At 40.7% G+C, this 20,699-nt stretch overlaps 1 protein-coding gene across 5 annotated transcripts in view; it reads right to left on the bottom strand.

Moving 5' to 3' along the window:
* The window catches only part of gria4a (glutamate receptor, ionotropic, AMPA 4a), a 78,519-nt gene that overhangs the window by 24,057 nt on the left and 33,763 nt on the right, over positions 1–20,699 (bottom strand). For all 5 annotated transcript variants that reach the window (XM_078104052.1, XM_040176379.2, XM_078104045.1 and 2 more), the window contains exons 4-13: positions 20,359–20,411; positions 20,000–20,131; positions 17,459–17,512; positions 16,216–16,374; positions 12,840–13,007; positions 12,224–12,328; positions 11,609–11,719; positions 4,254–4,460; positions 1,601–1,816; positions 1,028–1,188 (exon numbers count right to left, since the gene is read on the bottom strand). In XM_078104052.1, coding sequence (XP_077960178.1) covers positions 1,028–1,188; positions 1,601–1,816; positions 4,254–4,460; positions 11,609–11,719; positions 12,224–12,328; positions 12,840–13,007; positions 16,216–16,374; positions 17,459–17,512; positions 20,000–20,131; positions 20,359–20,411 — 1,366 coding nt within the window. The remainder of the gene's footprint in view (positions 1–1,027; positions 1,189–1,600; positions 1,817–4,253; positions 4,461–11,608; positions 11,720–12,223; positions 12,329–12,839; positions 13,008–16,215; positions 16,375–17,458; positions 17,513–19,999; positions 20,132–20,358; positions 20,412–20,699) is intronic.

Below are 20,699 nucleotides of genomic sequence, written 5' to 3'. Positions count from 1 at the left end.
TTTCATAATCCTGAACGTTTAGTATTCAAAACAGCTAAAAGATAAAACCCTAAAAAATGTAAAAAATTGCACAACCCTGCACAGCGACTAATGTGTTTTTGTGTATACGGTTTTTAATATTTACAACGTCATCTCAACCGTTTGCTTGAAACAAATGGAGAGTTAACGAAATGTAGGAAGCTCCATTCGTTATCATTAAGAAATGCTTTACATATACGGCTAAACATCCCAGCAGGGGCTGCACGCTTCGCTGCAACATGTTGTATCTGTGCGAAATTAAAAGTAAATGTGAATTTTACATAGCTCCGCTGACCACTTGTGGTGTCGATGTGGCCGTGATGAAGCTGGCAGTGTCCTCACACATCTTTGCTCCCAGTTCTTATTATTCTGTCACGCAGTTTGCACAACCGCTCACACCTTTCCCTTCTTTCAACTCATCCTCGATCACTCTCTGCTATCTGCTCCTCTCTTTAGATTCACTCCCTAAAGGTCCCGAGCATGATGGCATGAATATTTCACTAAATTGCATTCTCAGTTTATCAATAATAAAATGCCATATTCTTATAAATATTCTAAAAATACAGCCGGACTCTGCCTCTTCCGTCCTGAATTAAAAATTCATGCACATCCAGCAAACTGTTAAATCTCCCACCACACCACACCCGCATGGACATGACAGCTGGACAGTGTGCCGGTGTATTCTCCTCACCTCCATGTTTTTGTGCACGTGCACGTATGAGTGAATTCATTTGCACATCTTAAGCTTCCGCAGCGGCCTTCCAGTTCAGCTAGAAAGCTCTAAAAGTGCAGAGGGAGTGATTCACATGGACAAGAGTCTGAATCACCACAGCTTAATACCGAAGCACTCTAACGTTACGCCCAGTTAGACGGCCACACGTCATCTCCGTCCCCTCAAGCTCTCTTACGAACACATCCCTGTAAACAACAGTATCTCTTACCCGCTCTGGGCCTCTCACGCACAACAGAGCACTCCTTTTCTCTCACACACTCCATTTCCCGGCCTCACCGTGGCGAGATGTCGCAGCCCTGTTGCATGAAAGCTCCCAGCGAGAACCAGAGGGAGTTGAAGATGCCAAACTCGTTGGGCGGTTGATCAGTGGGGCCGAGCTCTGTGGTTCCCTCCTCCGGCTCCTCCGCGTGCCACTCGTACGGACTGAAGCGACTCACCTGGAAGACACAAGTGGCGTGGAGGTTTTTAGAGGTCCACAAAGGAATGGTTGACTACTTTACTGGAAGAAAAAAATTGTTTCCTTGAATATGCAGACAATTAACTATAATAGCAGTCATGCCAACTTGATTTGACGATGTAAACTTTAAAAACAACATCCCGCACAAAAGAAAACTTACGGAAAAACCAAGTCGCACAATGTGATGTAACCTGCTATTTAAGAATGTTTCCTTTAGAATTTTTTTGGAATTCAATTCATTCTGAATTCAAATTTGTATTTCTTTAAACACATTTCATTTTTATCCCGTCAGCCAGATAATACACTTCTTCTCTTATCCCTAAAACTTAAAAAGTGCTTCAAGCACCTGCAATCCAACTCCAACGGCTATTAGTTTGAAAAAAATCACTCACCAAAAACAACACGACACTGACTCCGATGTAAGCGAAAACAATGCACATCCAGATCTCGTAGGCCAGCGGGTCCAGGAAAGAGAAAACCCCCGGTTTGGACTTCTGGGGCTTCTTGATCATGATGGAGATGCCCAGCGACATGAAGGGCTTTGAGAAGTCTATCACCTCTTCTCTCACCAGAGTGATGGTCAGTGGAGCAACGGCAATTTCTGCTTTCTGCAAAGACGATGAGGGCGAAAATGGTGTCAGCCATATTGTAGCGATGTGCACATGGACCTGAAGTGCATCAGGAGAGTGATGGTGATCTTAAAAAAAAAATTGAAAACACAAGGAGCAGGTAACGTAGACCGGCACAATAAAAAATCTCAAATGTTTGAAGTGAGGGTAAAGGAAGGAAGTGAAAGAAACAAAAGAGGCAGGGAAAGGGATTTCTGGTGGAGCGGGGGAAGGGAAGATGCTGAAAGAGATGGACGAGGTAAAAGGGAAAAACAGGATGACAGAGAAGCAATTCACACGTGAAAAGTCACACTGACAGAATATAAATTAGTCTGCAAGGACATTTGGTGGAATGCACACAGGCAAAATCTATACTTTACAAACAATGGAGTGTGGCTGCTGACAGTGTGGTTGATCGCACGTTGCAAAGGTCCCAAACTGAAACGATTTTGCGCCCATGAGTTTACAGCGCAAACAAACCCATACATTTTTTTAGCAATGGGGAAATTGGGCCTTTTTACACTTAGTTGCAATTATCCATGAGGCAAGGTTAAGGTGCTTAAGGTCGATGTGTGGATCGTAAGAGCCACAGTGATCGAGAGAAGGGCCTTTCCAGAACGCCAAATCCACCCGAACCTCTCATAGGCCATTAAGACACGGTAAAGATGTAAGCCCATGATAAGGAAGGAAGGTAGAGGAAGGATTCACCAGATTATTTATTTTTCATGACACCGGTGTCATTGCGTAGCGTCACTGCGTCCAAAAATACATTTGTTTGAGAAGACACGCCATATAAATGCGCTCCAACTACCACAAAGTCTACAAGAATTATTTCAATGCAGCTGCGTGTTAGAATGAAAGGGAAGATAACATTATTTATTATGTTCTTTTTGAGTGCATATTCACCGGAATTAAGTTTTATTTGCAAAGTAATGTGCGGTTTGTATCTACATAGGGAGCAGGTGCTCCTCACACGGCCAGCTGCCAAGTATTTACAGTCGCTCTGAACGAGTAAACCAAAAACTGTCCCCGGATACGACCATTTCTGTGTTTGTGATTTAGCACTTTGGCGTCAGCTACCGTAGATCTTATACGCGCTTGGCACAAGACAGAAACGTCCCTTTTATGGTGTATGCAACCTCTGAGATGGGGTCCTCAAAATCTTGCACACTCAATCTTTGACAGTATAACTAACTTCTTGAGAGGGCTTTGACAAAAGCTTTGCAATCCCTTTTGCATGTGTATCATCCTCCCTCCTTTTATGCAGGCGGGGTAAAAATAATATATAATATATATTTATAATATATATAAAATAATATATATTTAGAATAGAGAACCCGGAGGGGAGAAGGCAGAGGAATGCCCAAAATACACAAAATAACATACACTACATAAAATAATGTGAAAGTAGAAGCAGTAGAAGCATGTAGCAGAACAGTCTTAAAAGATGAGTATGAGCGTTTGCAAGATATCAAACCCGGTTAGTCAATGCAGCTGTTTGGCTCCGTCGCCTTTCACCATACAGCTTCTGGAAGCTAATTAATTCTGTCAATGTTCCGCGGAAAGCGTCTCCACTTTCACTCTTCCGCAAAATGTCAACTGACATTCTCTCCTGCATGTTGATAAAGTTTGCAACAAGCGAGCAGCGTGGAATCCCAGACCATGCATGCGCGTCACAGGCAATTAGCATGCTTGCCAAATTCTCAAGGATAAGTGAACCCTCCAAGACGCGGCATTTTTGCAGGAAACTGTCTAAGCTAAGGAGGACGGAGGAATCAGGATAAGTTTATGTACAGTACAGGAGTTCTTTTTTAGCATTTTTCATCTGTTGCAGGATAGCTTGTGGCGAGGTCGCAATAGCGGGTACACACAAACGCCATGTAATAGCGCTGCTGTAAGATGCATTGAGTGAACTCTGTGCAAGAGAAGTGTTGATTCAACACAATATTTCCAAGGCCATTATTTGTAATGTTACGGTACTGGATTGCTGAACAATAAATCCACCTACACAGTACATAGCACTTTGTCTTTCCTAGAAGCTTACTGTGTAATATTAACAGCATCAATAGTGCTGACTCCTAAAAATGAGCATTTTCTTCCTTTTTACGGTTTCGCTCACCTTAAATTCACAGACTTTTTAAACGTTTTTTTTTGGTTGGACGCATTAAATAAGGTCTATGTTTAACGATTGTATGATCTATGATATAAAATAAATGAATGATTTATTAATACATTTTAAAATTAAACTTTCACACAACATTTTAAATTAAGGCAAGTTCAACATTTCTGAAACAGTTTGTTACAGTTTTGATGCATGAGGTCTCATCTTTCTGTAATGTTATTTACCGTGTTAATCACAATTTACCATCATTAGTAAAACTCACTCACTTCAATAACAAATTAATCAATAGTGCAAATATTTGCCACGCAAACTTACCCCATACACGAGCTCTCCAACCATGCCATTCCATATCTTGGTCTCTGGATCTCTGGCTCCATATTTCCCATCCGGTACGATGGAGATCTTGTATTTGATTCCAATGTGTTTCGCGATCTCCGAGGCCAAGTCCACGCAGTACCCCTCAAACTGTTCGTTGCCTTCGTACATTTCCCAGTTCTTCTTCAGCATCACATAGGGACCCTCCTACAAAACCAGCATAAGGGGAGAAAAAAACAACTGTTTGGAGGAAGATGACGGTTGTTGAAAGAGGAAAAATAAAGCAGTTTGGTATATTAACATTGTACCACAGATAAGCACAAATGCCACGTTCACCTGGACACCAACCTCACCATCAAAATAAGAACATTAATATTCTAAAATGTATGTGCTATAAGAGACTGATTTGACCATACAGGATACACATATTGTCAGGAAAACACAGCAACCATTTAAAACGTGACAGAAACAGTTGTACAGTTGAGAAAATGGGGGAGATACCAGCTTTTGAGCAGATGTTTTATATGTTACGTGTCTGACATCTAGTGCCTTTATGCCTTTGTCTGACTCAACATGCCTCCACTGGGACCTGCACCTGACTCAGTGCAACACTAACGCTGAGAGGAGATGGAATGTATGAGGGAGAGGGGAAAAAAGAGGCGATGTTTCAGTAGAGGGAGACTGATTCATGTGCATGTGGAAAATTAAGATGAAGGCAAAGAGAGTTTAATGTTGTCTAGCAACAAGGTGGCGTGTTAGGGATCACGCTCGGACATTACCACACCTATGCAGGATACCCACAGAGAAAAGATACACACAGTGACTTTTGAGTGGCAGCTCATTTGTCAGGAGCAGTGAGTTATGGTATAATGCCTGAGGCTGCTCACCCTGTAATCCAACTGAAACCAAGCCTATTAAAATGCTATCAAACCCTTTTTAATCAAAGACTAATCTCATCTAATTAATCAAACCGGCTTTCATAATATCCAACACTTATAAAGATCATAAAACACAATAAAAGATGAGAACATGTTTTGGATTCAATTCTTCATTCAGGAAATTGTTTCATTGTGGAAATAAGTATTGTTTAATCAAATTAGATTTCGTACATGCTTTTAAATGGGCCAAGTGAGCAACATAATCCCTCTGACAAAGGTTTCGAAAGATCATTCTTCAATCTGGGAAATTCAATATCCTTTGAAGGAAATCTATATGTATGAATCGTAATTCATGCATTTGAATCAACAAATATAATAATTATTTACATAAAAGTTTAGAAAAAAACAAACAAAGATATCCAGTGCAAAGCATTGTCACATTTCTCAAAAACTACTATTCAGTCATAAATATAACATTTCCGGACACAAAAAACACAGCCCAATGGCCACCGTCATCACATCATTGTGTTCAATGTCAACATAAAGAAACACTTTCCCTAAAATATCATTACCAAGCACATTAGCGTGTTCTGGGGCACTAATGCCATCGACTCAACATGAATCCTAATGATAATAAACAGCAAACAGTTTAAAACAAATGATTTCACACAGCTGAAAAAAGCACGATTCAATCCAAGTGTGATTCATGATTGTGCCCTAATCACTGCTCATCGCAACTTACAGCTTTCACAATCCTCTTGCTGTGTTTCTTTCTCTTTGATATTTTTTCTTTGCATCATAAACCAGATAGTTTCCCACCTGGTGTGACATTAAACAGCCCAGAGATCCAAAAAGTTTGGAATGATACAGAGTTTGTTGCATGCAAACGAAAGTAATAATGGTAATATGAGAATATTTTGTGTGGGTTTTTTACAAGTAGGTAGACGTCTTTTTAAAGACCACAACAAAAGATGAGCACTTCACACAGTTTTCATTGTAAATCAATTCAGCTTTTTTGACTATTATATCAAAATAGGTATTAAATTAAACAAATGACACCTTGGTAAATATGTTTACTTGCTCCCTTGTTGAGAGTTAGAACAGAAGATTGATGCCACTACGATCTGTCTGAGAAATATTAAGCTTCAGCCAAAAGAAGATTTTCTTAGCTTAGCACCGTGATTAACTGTCTTATCGGCACCGTCTGGTTGCAGGGAACAAAACCAAAAAACAGCCATTTTTTGCCATTTGTTACTCTTTGTTTTTCACTCAAATGAGATCGTATAAGACCAGTGGCATCTTAGTTAGTGCATTTCCTATTATTTAGTCAAAGTTACTGTTTCCAGTTTCTATGATGCTGAAGGTAACTCGCTGCAGGCTCCGCTGACATTAAGCAAACAGACATGAGAGAGTTTTATCAATGATTCTCCATGAACTGCCTCAAAGAATCCAAAGCCAGTATTTTTCAAAATGTTGAACTATGGGTTGAGTATATTTATTCAGCGTTCTAGTTGGTGTGTCACACAGGGATTATATAATTGATGACCCCCAACAAAAATGTAAAAAGCTAATTTTAATATTAAATCGTTGAATCTCAAAGGGAACCATTTACTAACAAGGAGTATGCGAGCATCTCCATTAGCTCTTCCTTCAAATTGCCTTCCTATTAATCATAGCAGATGGTTAAGGGTTTGGAATCAGAGCAGGCTACTTAATTATATATCATGTAACAAACTACACACAACCAGAAACTAAACACTCACACACACAGACACACACATACAGATGCACACAAATCAGTTGGAGCTCCGCCATGGTGATACAGTTTCACTTTAAAGCCTCCTCAAGGTTTATTATCAGTTCGCCCCAGATGCATTTGTCTTGGAGTGAAGGTAATAACACCAATGCTGGATGAGGTTAAAAGGAAAATGAAGGGAGAACATGGACATGGTGATGGAGATATGGATGTGGGTTGTGCAGGCTGCACAACAGAAGAAAGATCAAGGAGCAGATCGGAATACAAACCGAGACGGCTACAGAGAGAAGAGAAGATAACTAGCTAGAGCAAAGGGAGTGGGAAGGAGAGATAAAGAGACAGTGGGAAATGACAATGTGAAAAGGAGGAAACCAACACGGAAAAAAGATTGAAAAGATGGAGATCAAGAGGGAAAACGGGTAGAGGGAAAGAGGGAAGACAGCTCTGCAAAAGCAAATGTTTGGCGCTGATAAGACATAAAAAACACACTGGAGTCAAAAAGCCAGGCAGGAGTTTCTATGTAAACCATGATGCACAGCTACGGAAAAGTCGTGCACCTTGCTGGACAGACCCCCTGCTGTTCTCAATGACAGCCCCCCTACTGTTCCGTCATCGAGTCAGGCAAGAATCCTTGGTTGGTCAGGCAGTTCATGCACTTTTAATACTGCAATCAGTGTATTCATCTATCCAGTGACGTATTTGGCCAGTGAGCCGGTTTGATTATTTTGCAGCAACTTCACCCTTAAGCAGGTGAGGCAGACGATCAGTAAAAAAAATAAAAGCAGTCACTCTCTGTTTTCATAATACCAATCGTCTTAATATTTGTCAATATTACAAATGTAATCGATTTGAAGTCTGTTATATTGAAATGTTATATAAAAGTCCATTGGCTTTTATATATTTCTAATTAATTAATTAATATTAAAATTGAATATTAAAATCTCTAAAGGATCGCTTTGTACGCTAGGCTGTAATGATCTCAATTCCTCAAGGACTTTGTTAACAAGTGAAGTAAACGTCAACGCACAATCAATCCCCATTAATGCACTTTGCTACAATGGAAGTGGGAAAGTTAGACGCAGTAAAACATTTATAATGCCACCATGTGGGGATCTGCAGTGATTCAGTAATTCAGTAGAGGAAAGTTGGCCGAGTAGGTTTGACTGAGTAGTTTTACAGAGTGACACAGCAGAAAGACGAAGATTGAGTCAGAGTTGTGTCACATGGTGGGAGGTGAGCAGCGCGGTGCAAGACAGAGAGCTGTCTGCTTTTCAGTCTCCGCCAATAAATAAAACAAAATAATTCAGAGCAATAGAACGAATGATACATTCTGGTGAGGTAGTTTCTCCCGCAAGTTCTCTGCAGCGTTAGCAGAGAGGGTGCTGGCGATCGTTGTATCGTCAAAGGGAGGGAAAAGAATCCGAATTAACAGGGCTGTCTGATGGTCTGATGATTTTGTGCAGCCAAGTGTTAAATCTTGACAGCAGCCACGGTACCCGTCCAACTGCAGCTTTTGTCGCGAGCAGCACAGTGAGTAAGGCGACCCAGAGCCTGGCGGGCAGTGAATCTCCTTCTCATCTGTTCCTTTTTTTGCAATTTATTCTGATTTGATGCTGATTCAATTCTTTCAATCAAAAAGGTCAAAAGCCACCAAGACAAAGCACAATGATTATTTTTTACAAAGCCATAGAGACGCTCCGTCTATCAGTATGTCTGTCCTCTGTCTTTCCCGAGGTTTCACAACCCAGGTGAGCGTGCGTGTCTTCCTGTCGCTCTGTCTGCAGACCCGGCATCAGTGTCGCAGCAGAGGCTTCCTCTTCATCAGAGGCTGCAAAGAGGAGGAGGTGGCTGAGCTAAGGTCAGCCGAGGCCTGCTGAGGTCACCATCCACAGAAATACACAGAGGAGGTAAGAATGAGGAGCGTGGGGGTCGATGAGATGAGCGGCGTTAAAGATAGACCACAAGAGACAGTTAGAGAGAGGGACACAAAGGGGACCGTGAGGTTGGAAAGAATCAGCTGACAGACAGACACGGGTGGGAAAAAGTCGGGAGGGAACAGACATTGAAAAGGCGAATGCAGTAAAGGCAAGGCAAGGCAAGGCAATTTTATTTGTATAGCGCTTTTCATACACAAGGCAGACTTAAAGTGCTTCACATCATAACATTTGATACAATAAAGTGAAATAAAATGTAGGAATTAAAAGACAATTAAAAACAGCTAATAAAATTATAAATTAAAATCTTATTTAAATTGTTTAATTAAAAGCAGAGGTTAAAAGTGCAATGTAGGTAAAATTTAGCAGAAGGCGAAGCTGAACATAAAAGTTTTCAGTCTTGCTTTAATTGTGGTCAGAGTTGGGGCAAGTCTTAAATCTTCAGGAAGTTTATTCCAGCTGTTTGTTGCGTAGTAACTAAATGATGCTTTCCCATGATTTGTATTTACTCTGGGAATCACTAACAGATTGGTGCCAGAAGATCTTAGTGATCTTGAAGGCTTATGTAGTGGAAGCATATCAGTGATATACTTTGGCCCTAAACCATGTAGTGATTTATATGTGAGCAGTAGGATTTTGAAATTAATTCTCTGACATACTGGGAGCCAATGTAAGGATTTAAGAATTGGTGTAATGTGCTCACATTTTTTGGTCTTTGTTAGAACTCTAGCAGCAGCGTTCTGAACAAGCTGGAGCTGCCTGACAGTTTTTTTTGGAAGACCTGCAAGGAGACCATTACAATAGTCTAGCCTACTAGTTATAAAGGCATGTACAAGTGTTTCTACGTCTTGAGCTGACATGAGTCCTCTAAGTCGTGCTACATTTTTGAGGTGGTAGTAGGCAGATTTTGTTACTGATTTGATGTGACTCTCTAAGTGTAAATCTGAATCCATAATAACCCCCAGATTTCTGGCTTTATTTGATGTTTTCAGGGACAGAGAGTGAAGGTGTTGGGTTACTTTAAACCTTTCGTTTTTAGCACCAAATACAATGATCTCAGTTTTGTCTTCATTTAGTTGTAGGAAATTTTGACACATCCAGTCTTTGATTTGCTCAATGCACTGGCACAGAAAATCTATGGGGCGATAGTCGTTTGGTGATAGCGCTACATAGATTTGGGTGTCATCAGCGTAGCAATGGTGGTCAATTTTATTTCTTTGCATGATTTGTCCTAGTGGGAGCATGTAGATGTTGTCGGCCCTAAGATCGAACCTTGGGGGACTCCACACGTTACGTCGGTTGTTTCTGATACGAAGTCATTAATGGAAACAAAATAGTTCCTGTCTTGTAGATATGACCTGAACCAGCTTAAGACTGTGCCTGAGAGCCCCACCAAGTTTTCCAACCTGTCCAAAAGTATTGAGTGGTCGACAGTATCAAATAAGTAAAGTAAAGCTGAACCTCTTTTTCAACCCCATAAAATTGATGCATTATTAATGGTATTTTATATATATTTTACAATTCCTGTCGAAGAAAAAACAACCTACCCTTTCATTTATTTGTTTGTTTTGATACATTTCCATTTACTTGTGTTGGGCCGGGCTAAAGGCACCACACACAGCCTGCACTTGCCAGTGCATTTGTGCATGTTATGTGTGGAGGCGGGACTTTTGCTGAGAACAATTAGTCAAGCTCAAATTCTTTTGTCTGAACTCTTTCCTGTGTTTTATTTCCTCTGTGAAAATCTGACCAGCCGGTGCAACTACCGGCCACAGGGTGTAGACTTTCACCCTCTTTTCAAATCACACAAGCAGTACAACTACAGATATTTTAGTCATACTTTCTGTTTGCTGCATAAACCGAAAGTGGCTTGAGACAAAGTGCCGAATTGCCCGGGCTGACACGCCTGTGGCTTGTTTTATCTCAGGGCTGTGAATATTCTTTTGAGTTGCTTTCACTTGCATCATGTTGCACGGCCAATTGAATTAGACTGATTGAATTTACAGGAAGAGGATGGCCACCATAAAAAGGCTGCAGATGGGTGAAGTGAAATCAAATGTAAGCAGAGGATGTGCACAAATCCAGCAATTAGCCGTCCTTTATCCCTGTTTGTGTAAGAAAGACGAGCAATTAAACTGGGCTGCAGACGGGTGTCTGTGTGAAAGCCATTCGAGGTCACTTCTAAATGATCTAAGGTCAGTTTTAGATTTCCCCACTAATGAGACATTATTGTAATCTTCCAGCTGGATAAGTGCCACTCCCTCCCAGCAGAGCTCTGTGTGCTCTCTTCAACTTGTACGCGCCCATCTTGCTCCAGCCTGTGTTTTCTTTGGCATTAACACAACTCTGCCACATCACATCCACACGTTGTACCTCGCCCTTTGGCTTTCTGTATCCTTTTGGGCAACAATTAGAAGTATTTTCTTTCTTTACTGTTAATCAGCTTGTGACCTCGGAAAATAAATAGTGTAGAAGTAAAGGCATGCCTGTAACACATTTTATTTTATTTTTAGTGCTGTTTAACCTCATTCATGCTTGACCAATAAACCAAAGAATTGTTATTTAGCAATTCTAAAATTGCTTATTAATCACCTTGCATTGGCACTAATCTTGCCTTTCCAAAAACATTAAGCCTTGACATGAAGCAGATGTGAGATGGAAAATCAGGTGTGTGCAAGGTTTTGGTGACACAGAAATTGAAAAGACTGTTGTGTGTTGAAGGACAGCTTCCAAAATATCTCAAACAGCACCCACAATAAATGAGAAATGAAAGGAGTCTGAGATTACCATGATGGTTGTCACGACCACCGTGCGGTTCTCCATCGCCGTGCTGTCATTGGTCAGAGCATTTTCATTCTGGACCAACACGAGTTTGTCAATGTCGTTCCAGTAGCCAATCTACAGGACACAGAGGAAAAGAAGAAAAAAAAAAACATCCGATCAGTCAGTCAGTATAGATCAATTAATTTTAATTGGGAAGCTGGAACACGAGGTCTATTTCTTTATCATAGATGCTACAGTTTTTTTAGTAACCCAAATCTCCTCCTCCAACTTTTTGTAGAGTTTGAGTTGTATGTACCCTTAGATTGACTGGGAGCTGGTACTCAATGTACTCCCCAAAATGTATAAAAACTCAAGAGACGGTGGTTCAGCTGCAGCTACAAAAAAAACTGACAATCGTGACGGATTAAAGCTAAAAACTACGGTTATTATCCTTTTACAAAAACACTAACTATATATAATTTTCTCACATTTTACATTGCTTTTCAGCACAACAGCTTGACAATAAATGACAAGAATTGAATGGAATGGAAATGGAAGTTGCATTTGGTATTTTTCTGATGGTGTTAGACGGACAGATTCAAAGTGTAGTTTATTATTGTTTCTATGAGGACAACCGACCTTGCGTGGTCCGTTGCTCTTCAGCTCAAACACGTCCATAGTGTAGTTGATCCTCCGGCCGTAGTGATCAAACTGGATGTTTCCAGTCAGGCCCTGAATACGCACCTGCATTCATAACAAGAAAAAAACTCATATCCGTTTATATGGCATCCAAACACAACCAGTAAGCAGTGAGGCAAATATCTGTCAGATAATATTAACAACACCAATGCTGGATTGACCGCGTGCATAGTTTCCTGTGCATCCCTTCCCATCACCTCTGAATCCAGTGAGGGAAACGCAGAAACAATGGTGACCATGAGTAGTATCCAGAATGGGGTTTGATTTTAGAACAAATTCTGAGGATTCTAACTTAATCATTAATGATTATTTTATTCTCCAAAAATAATCTAGTAGTCACATAACAAAAATTCTAACGAGGTTAACAAGTAGTCCATTTTAGAGTGAAACTTTGCTTTCTAAAGTTGCGGTTAGAATTGGGACTGCTTTATGGTTGTGGAAGGGGTGGGATGAGACCTGAGATGTGAATGAAGGACATCACAATATCCCCACAATTATACCAATACAAGTTGTGTGTTGGTTGTGGGTGTGAACCCCTGTCTGAGAGTTTGCCGACCTGTTTCAGTGCACGTTCCATATCTATTCCTTGGTTCCAGGGAGCAGCTGGATTGGCCAGGCAGTCACCAGCGTTGCCACGGCGACTGATATCAATTTTCTGACGCCGAAGGGTGCGGAACGCCTCGGCCATCACAAGGACGCCATCATATGTAAGGGATGAGGTGTACTGAAGAATGGAGGGAAAACAGAGCGAAAACAAATGTTATATTGGTGAAAAGTTTTAAACAAAGAAATTGCCGTGTCGATGAATACCTCTTCTTTGTCACCCAGTACACACTGTTACAGGAAGAATTCCATTCATACAGTTGATTTGAAGTTGAAGTGCTAAAATGTTTCCTAAAACAAATATAACAATACCCTGTTGCATTTTTTATTTTTAAAATATAAAGCTGAAGAAAATCAGTAAAGAATTTTGTGTTTCTGAGCAAAGGTAGAATGCAGTAGTGTGCTAACCAACCAATTTAATCTGATACAAGAGCTGTATTACTGCATCAATCCATGTAACCAAACTCACCAACATGCAAACATGCTGACCTGTGCAACAACTCTTATTTGACTTCCACAGTTAAAACCAGAGAACATCATTCCGCATCACTGGAAAATGTAATGTATCAGTTTTAGACAAGCTTATAGTTTTCAAATACAGTTTCCGGGTCATTACAATGACATGAAAATGTGTTTCAAGCATATTGTTAATCTGATAAGGTGATATTCTTCCATTTGATTGTAGATTCCCAAGATTTATAAATACGGTTTCATAAAATACAAAGAAGCTGTTTGTAAGTTCGCTAGAGTAAATTACAAAAATGTATTATTTTTAAGGCCTTTTAAAACATTACAGTGAGTAAGGAAAAGTGAAATAGTTAGACATAATTTTATCTCCTTTCTCTGATGAAACTCAGTGGTGATCGTGACCGACTGTTTTGTCAAATTCATAATAGGCAACACACAGCTGGGAACAACGGCACACGCTCAGAAGCAACAACCCACCGAGCCGACACGCAGACAGACACAGCAGCACACAGACACAGGCACTCAAACACACAGCGGGCCGCCGTCACATCGCGGCGGAAATGAGTGGTGAGATGAAAACGGGAGGAAAGAGGGACGTCAGCTGAGGGACGTCAGCTGAGAGACTGAGCCGGCGCTCTCCGAGCCTCTGCAGGTAGTTTTACTCTCTTAGTAACGTCCCCTAATTTGCATCCCACAAGGCGCGGAAGGCTGCACAACCACGTCGTCCTCCTTTCATCTCTCCCCTTTGAATCTAAAGACGCCTTTAGGCAAACTGACGTGTGATGACTTTAGAAGAACAAAACTGAGCCAGCTAGCATGCTGTTTTTTTTCTCTTACAAGATGGAAAACAGCTTTGGGTCATGTGGAAAAGAGTATGGGTTTTTAAAAACGTCTAATTCTGGATAGTCTTCTCTGGGTCTGTTCAAATCTCCGAGATCAGGTAAAATCCGACACGCATTCTCGAACAGCCGCGTACAAGTTCATCGCACCCAGACCAAGATTTATAAAGGCTGCATGCAATACGGAATAAATAAGTAAAACCTAAACGGTTTGATTCAATCATTGCATAACATTCACGAAATGTGACTTCTATAATAACCCCTCCAAAGTGCTCAAGAGCAGCGAAGCAACATGAGTGACTCCCTCAAGGACACACAGATGTATTGAGGTTCAAACTACCAACTTTATGGCTCAAGGACATCCAGCACTGCACACTGAGCCTCGAGCCAGTCAGCCACGAGCAACGTTTCATACAGCAGTTACAATAACACTCATTAAAAAATATTGAGATACAACCGAACATTTTCATTATAATTCAACATATTTCCCGCCACACTGGAGCTCGCTTCAAAGCCGAGCCAGCTGGGAATCAACGGTTTAGGAGATTCTGATCGAAGGCCAAAAGCAGCTCGCCAGGGCTCCATTCTTCAGGGTGAAAGGGACCCGTCTCCACAATGCTCTTCACACGCCGCATTATTACACTACTTGGCCCGAGGCTAGCAGTTGGCCCAAGGCTAACTGAGCTCAGTTTTCACGCAGCCACCGGTTAGCCTCGAGCGTTTTGGTGGCATCTGCTGTCACTGGAGATACCTGTTTTTGTGTTATTTGTGATAAATAATTGAAATGTATTTGTTTGCAAAAAGTCAGAGGTAAAACAACATTTTGGGAAGAGAACCTTTGAATGCGTGCGATCATGTTCACTGTCTCTTTGTCACAAACATTTACAATTAGTATATTCCCAACAAACAAACTAACGAGTCAATTGATTCACCTGACAGTTAAAATAAATTGGGTATATTGTATCCGGGAGCGATGATTAGCCAGTTGACACTGGTCCTCTGGTAAAAAAAAAATCACATTCCAATAACAAAAGAACATCAACATAAAAACGCAGCGTTTTAATACTCATCACAACTACTTGCTGTTTGTGTCCTCCAGGAGTGAGTGCACGTTGGTGTGAGCCAAAGAGCCAGATTGTGGCAATATTGTGTCTTTTTAATAGGTAGGTGGACATATTTCCAGTTAACATAAGCACAAATCAAACGTTATGTGCCGCATGTCAGTACTTAAAAAAAAAACGTTTGTATCAAAATGGCCTCTTGAAATAACCGTATGACCGTTTGCAGTTAAAGAATTTTAACAGAGTCCAGCAAATGTACCAGAGTTACATCACATCACTTCACAGGGAACAATGAAGGCGAAAGAGCATCACCAACCTGTAACCAAATATCCTGTGATCATAGTTAAAAACACAGTCTGTCAGAATGTTAGCGTATTGTCCACTGACAAATCAGTTTGTAACCATTACAAGTTATCATGAAACATGGTTAGTGAGAGTAACTCCACAGAGAATGGTGAATGGAGAGGAGAAGGGAAATACGGTGAGAGGCTGAGAAACATATACAATACAGATGCATTTGGATACAGAACCTTGGACATGGTGAGGGAAAATCTAGGAAAAGGTGAGAGGAAAAAGATGAAGTTGACTCATATAAAATGAGGAAATATTATGCACGACAGACATAAGAAATAGATCCGAAGAATCGGCATGCGTTAATCTCATTACGTTAATCTTGACACTGAATAACTGAATCTTATACACATGTTTTCATTCCTATCTGGGAAAATTGTTATGTTGTTGTTTATGTTGAACATCAGAAGGAATAGAATAAAAGGGATCTTTAGCTAAATTAAAGTAAATTAAAGTTTTGCATTTTGGTTTTCATTCAATTTAAGCATCAAAATGACAATGAAAATGACTTTTTTTTAATCAAAACGCGATACTGCAACTATTTCAAATGACATTTGTTGGGGAAGAATCTTTCCAGTTCCTATATTTAAGGATTGGAAATTTATATCACCTTAGGTGGGCTCTCAGATCCGGGGTATTCTCTCTGGTCCAATTTGTTCCAACGCTGCATCAGTTTAATAACTATAGGCCTGCTGAAGTCCACCAGCTGGAAACCCGTCACATTAGCCCCGCCATGCATGAACCGCTCCAGAGATATGTCCTTAAACCCCTGGGAGAGAGAAAGAAAGAGAGATGGAAAGAAAGACTGAAATATGGAACAACGCAAGCGCCACGTGCAAAATACTTGGTGTCTCTGGAGGGTCAGAGATCCCCTGATTAACCCCCTCATAGCCTCAACAGCTAAATTGTGGGAGATCAATGGGGAAAATCTTTAAAAAGTATTTGTCACTATGAAATTCTTTCAAAATGTTACTCTATCCGGCAGGATCCAACAATCAAACCGCAAAGCATTTATTTGCAAATATTACTACAGAATTTTTTTTCTTCCTTCATATATTGATTGTACGATTGAATACGTGATTGAATAGGTAAAGACCTCGTGTGTAAGATAAAAAGCTGGACGGCGAGTGAGCGTGAGCCGGGTTCTCTTGTCTTTTTGTGTGATTTTGTAGTTGTCTGCGGCTTAACTGTTAACAATTGTAGCCTCGGTAATGGGTGTGCACGGTGCGTGCAGCCTTGTGGATTACCTCGGCTTGCAGCCACAACATTTCGTTGACCCATATTGCGTATGAGTCCGTGTAGACGTCACCATTTGTGTAACACTGGCTTACAAGGTAAGTGGAACCTCCCAGTTGCCACTTGGTATTTTGCACAGCGGTGAGAGTGGACGTCAAATTCCTCCAACACAGGGTCGGGGACCCATGCGCTCCATTAGTTTATCACATTATTTATGTCTATTCAATATGAGGGGCTTCTACAGCTGAGAGTGTGACTTCATGCACGGTGACACTTCATGGTGAAGTGTCAGTGGAGGATCCTTTTGGGAACAGGCCAAAGACAGATTTAGAGTGTAAAAACATGTGAGGGTTATCATGGGTTGATGGATGCTAATTGCTAAAAGCCTCTCTAACCCGACCTGATCTCACAGGACCCCTTTTCACCGTCCCGGGGAGAACTGCCGTGGAACATGATTTTAGTTATTACGCTTGAAGCGATACTTAATTTACTGATTCGAGTTCTGGTCTGCACTATCTGCAGGAAAGAAAAATGTACACACAACACTACACCTTCAGTCTGCAAATCATTTAGCAGAATAACAGCCAACAACCAGCAATGCCATTTAGAGTTCTTACCAAGTTTGCGATGATGTAATGGTAACCTTTTACATGTTTCCCCACACTAACAGCCTGGAGAGAAAAAACAAAGAGAGAGAAAGAAAAACATCATTTATTTGCTCTTCAATCAACAATGCATGCGCGTGCAAACCAGGGCGCACAATGTAAAACTCACAATTAATTGACAGGCCAGTTAATTAACTTGCCAGATACCTTAAAAGTTCATTCAGTGTCAGAGAAAAGGGAAAGCAATTGATACCACAAATAAAGGAGACCCTACCATCTGTGGTCGTGGTTATATTCTTATACTGATTAAAAGCAGAGGGGGCGGTGAGCCGGTGAGGACTTCACTTGTCCTTAGTACCACGCTGTCTAAGACTCTGCAGCCTCTTGGAATATTTCGCTTCAGAAACAGGTTCTCTGGGTTAGAAGTTTGTTAAAATGTCTAGTTCAAATTCATGAAATAAATAAAAAACCTGCATCCCATGAGAGGAAAATGTTTCACTTGTTTTTTGTATTAACCTTGAAAAAGAGGCCTTGATTCAAAAACACATCATCAACGCTGTGCAGCTTTGTCTAAAGCATCAGTTCTTTCCAAATAAAGCCTGAAATGATCAATGATTTAATGTGTGGTTGTGTGGGATTGCATAGCAGACAGTTCGGTACAGCGGTTATATGTTGAAAATGTAATTCTGCGTAACACTGAAATCAGTTGAATGATTTTGTCATTGTTGCAACTGCTCAGCAGGACGGCGGGAAACATCACACGTTGTGAGATATTTAACAAGGGAGGAATCTTCATTTTAAAAATTGTGCCTGAACTAAATGAATAAATGTCTCACTTTCTTTTCTATCTCTGTCATCCACACATATCAAAAGCTATGTAGCGCACACACACACACACAAACACACACACACACAGAAACGCACACAGATCGCAGCTGGCAGGGGCAGTCAAACAGAGCATCCGCTGTCTCAGAGCAGCGACGCTTGCCAACGCCTCACTACAGAGCCCACTGTGTCGGGAGTGCGGGTTTGTGTCTGTTGGCCTGTCTTTGTATAGAATTGTGTGTGTGTGTGTGAGTGGCAGTGTGAGTCTCTCTGTCTGTCTGTTTACTCGCAACAGAAGCCAATTAAGAAACCGTCTTGCTGTCTGTATCTCTGGGATGCTGCTACTGGTGTGTGTGTGTGTGTATGTTTGTGTATATATGTGTGTAGTTGTATGACACGGAGCATTTAAAATCTGGTGTGTCTGTTTGTAATATGGGCACGGAGGGCCGGGTTTCACTGGGCTATTCAGGTGTGCAGATAGTGGGCCGATGTGATACGGTGACAGTGACACCAGAGTCGAAGAGCACACACACACACACACACACACACACACACACACACACACAGCCCAAATCTGGACTACCTTGTCAGAGCTAAACTGTCAAGCAAGACAGATGATATAAGTAACATGGACAAGTGCAAGGTGCCAGAGTGTGTGCCTCTATATGTGTGTACAGGTGTGTATGCACAATACACTACAATCATTCGCTGATTTAACTGTTGGGGAAGTGACATTTTTCACTCCACACTATGAACTCCAGGGAAAAACTGAAATCTTGTTTTTACTGCAGATGTCAGAGAGAATAAGGAGGGTTGTTGCAGGAGTGAAGGAGACAGACACCAGTAATACGCAACAAACCATATGGCGTAGTATGATTACTACGTTTCTCAATGAATTCAATGAAGGTTACTTGCAACAAAGACTATATGTACTCTATGGTTTAAGGTATTAATAATGTCATTTTTATGTTTTTCCCATGTAATTAAGTGCTAAATGCAGCTATATAATATGAGGCCTGTCTGCAGTGTTGTCAGTAATAGTAACAGTGGCATATGGAACTATAGTGTGGCCTCCATGAAAGAAGAATGTCATGATCTAAAAGGCTGCAGGGTCCTTTAGGTCCGAGATCAGTGTCAAATATCATTCCGTACCTATAGTAAACTAATATTGATTTGTTGTTTTATTGTGTGATTTATTGTAGCAAGGGACTTGTGTTTAGTAATACTTCATCTCATGTACAATAATAAATAGCTACATGAAGCTGTTTGGCATCTAAAATGGTTAATTGTAAGATTTTTATTCATCGATCAATCCCTTTTTCCTCCCACTGAATTGAAAAGATTAGGATCCTAAAAAAAAAAGATCCTAATCTTTTCAATTCATAATAATAATTCAGTCCACAATTCAGTCCAGTATAAGTCACATGTCAAGAGGAAGAACCATACATAGAAAAGTAAAACGAAGGTTCCACCCACTCAATCTCAACACACAATAACGATGCCTATATCATCTTTTTAAGGAAGGTTTTGGTAAACCAGTTGTACGCATGTCATTTCATACTGCTAGTGTAATGCAACCAACTAAGTCCTGTTACTTACATGAGCCATCTTCAAGAAAATGAATCAAACAAATTAAATAAATAGTAAAGAATGTGCTTTTTTAAACAATGCTGAAAAAAAAATGTAAAAGTTCAATTTTGAAAGCGATTCAGTGGAAACAGCCATCACCTGTTCCAGGATGCTCTGTAGTCTTTCAGGTTCCAGGTCGATAACATATTTTCTCTCCTGACGTCGGTCCAGGTCCTCAAGGAGTCGGCGGTAAGCTGCCTCATTGAAGCTCTCCACACAGATAGCACTCACCTGGGTTAAAACATATGCTTACATATACATACAAACACTAAAAGCATGCACTGTATGAATGAGGTCATGCATACAAACGCATTTACCACAAAACCATTGGTTCAGTTGGTTGAATGTGTGATTGTGTGAGTCAAACATGCTCTTCATGTTTGCCACACAAGAGTGTCGTTGTGTGTGTGTGTTTTTTTTAGCCTTTTCCAGGAAATTGTGCTTTTGTGTGTCCTGACCTGCCATCCGTTTTGCCCCGCTCTTTCCATAATTGCCTGCAGTATTGCATAACCTAGACAACAGACCGCAACGGAAGGGAAAGAGAGAAAGGGTGAATTAAAGCTGATGGGTAGGAGTTGTAATTGGCTTGTGGATGAATCATATTGTGTGTTTACTTCTCAGGTGAATCTTAAAACGTAAAACTCAATACCTCAAAATGTGCACAAAATAACAACATCTGGGGCTGGTGCCGTCAATTTATTTTGTTGGAACAGAGTTAGGTCTTTTGGTTAGATGACCTTTTCAAATCTAGCGTACTCTTACAAGTCTTAGTCTCAGCGTTTTAGTTCTGATGTGACGT

This window comes from Gasterosteus aculeatus, chromosome 1 (genome assembly GCF_964276395.1).
Source record: "Gasterosteus aculeatus chromosome 1, fGasAcu3.hap1.1, whole genome shotgun sequence".
In the NCBI taxonomy this organism is placed as follows: domain Eukaryota; kingdom Metazoa; phylum Chordata; class Actinopteri; order Perciformes; family Gasterosteidae; genus Gasterosteus; species Gasterosteus aculeatus.
Note: the sequence above shows the minus strand (reverse complement) of the source record. Positions and strands in the feature narration are given on the sequence as shown.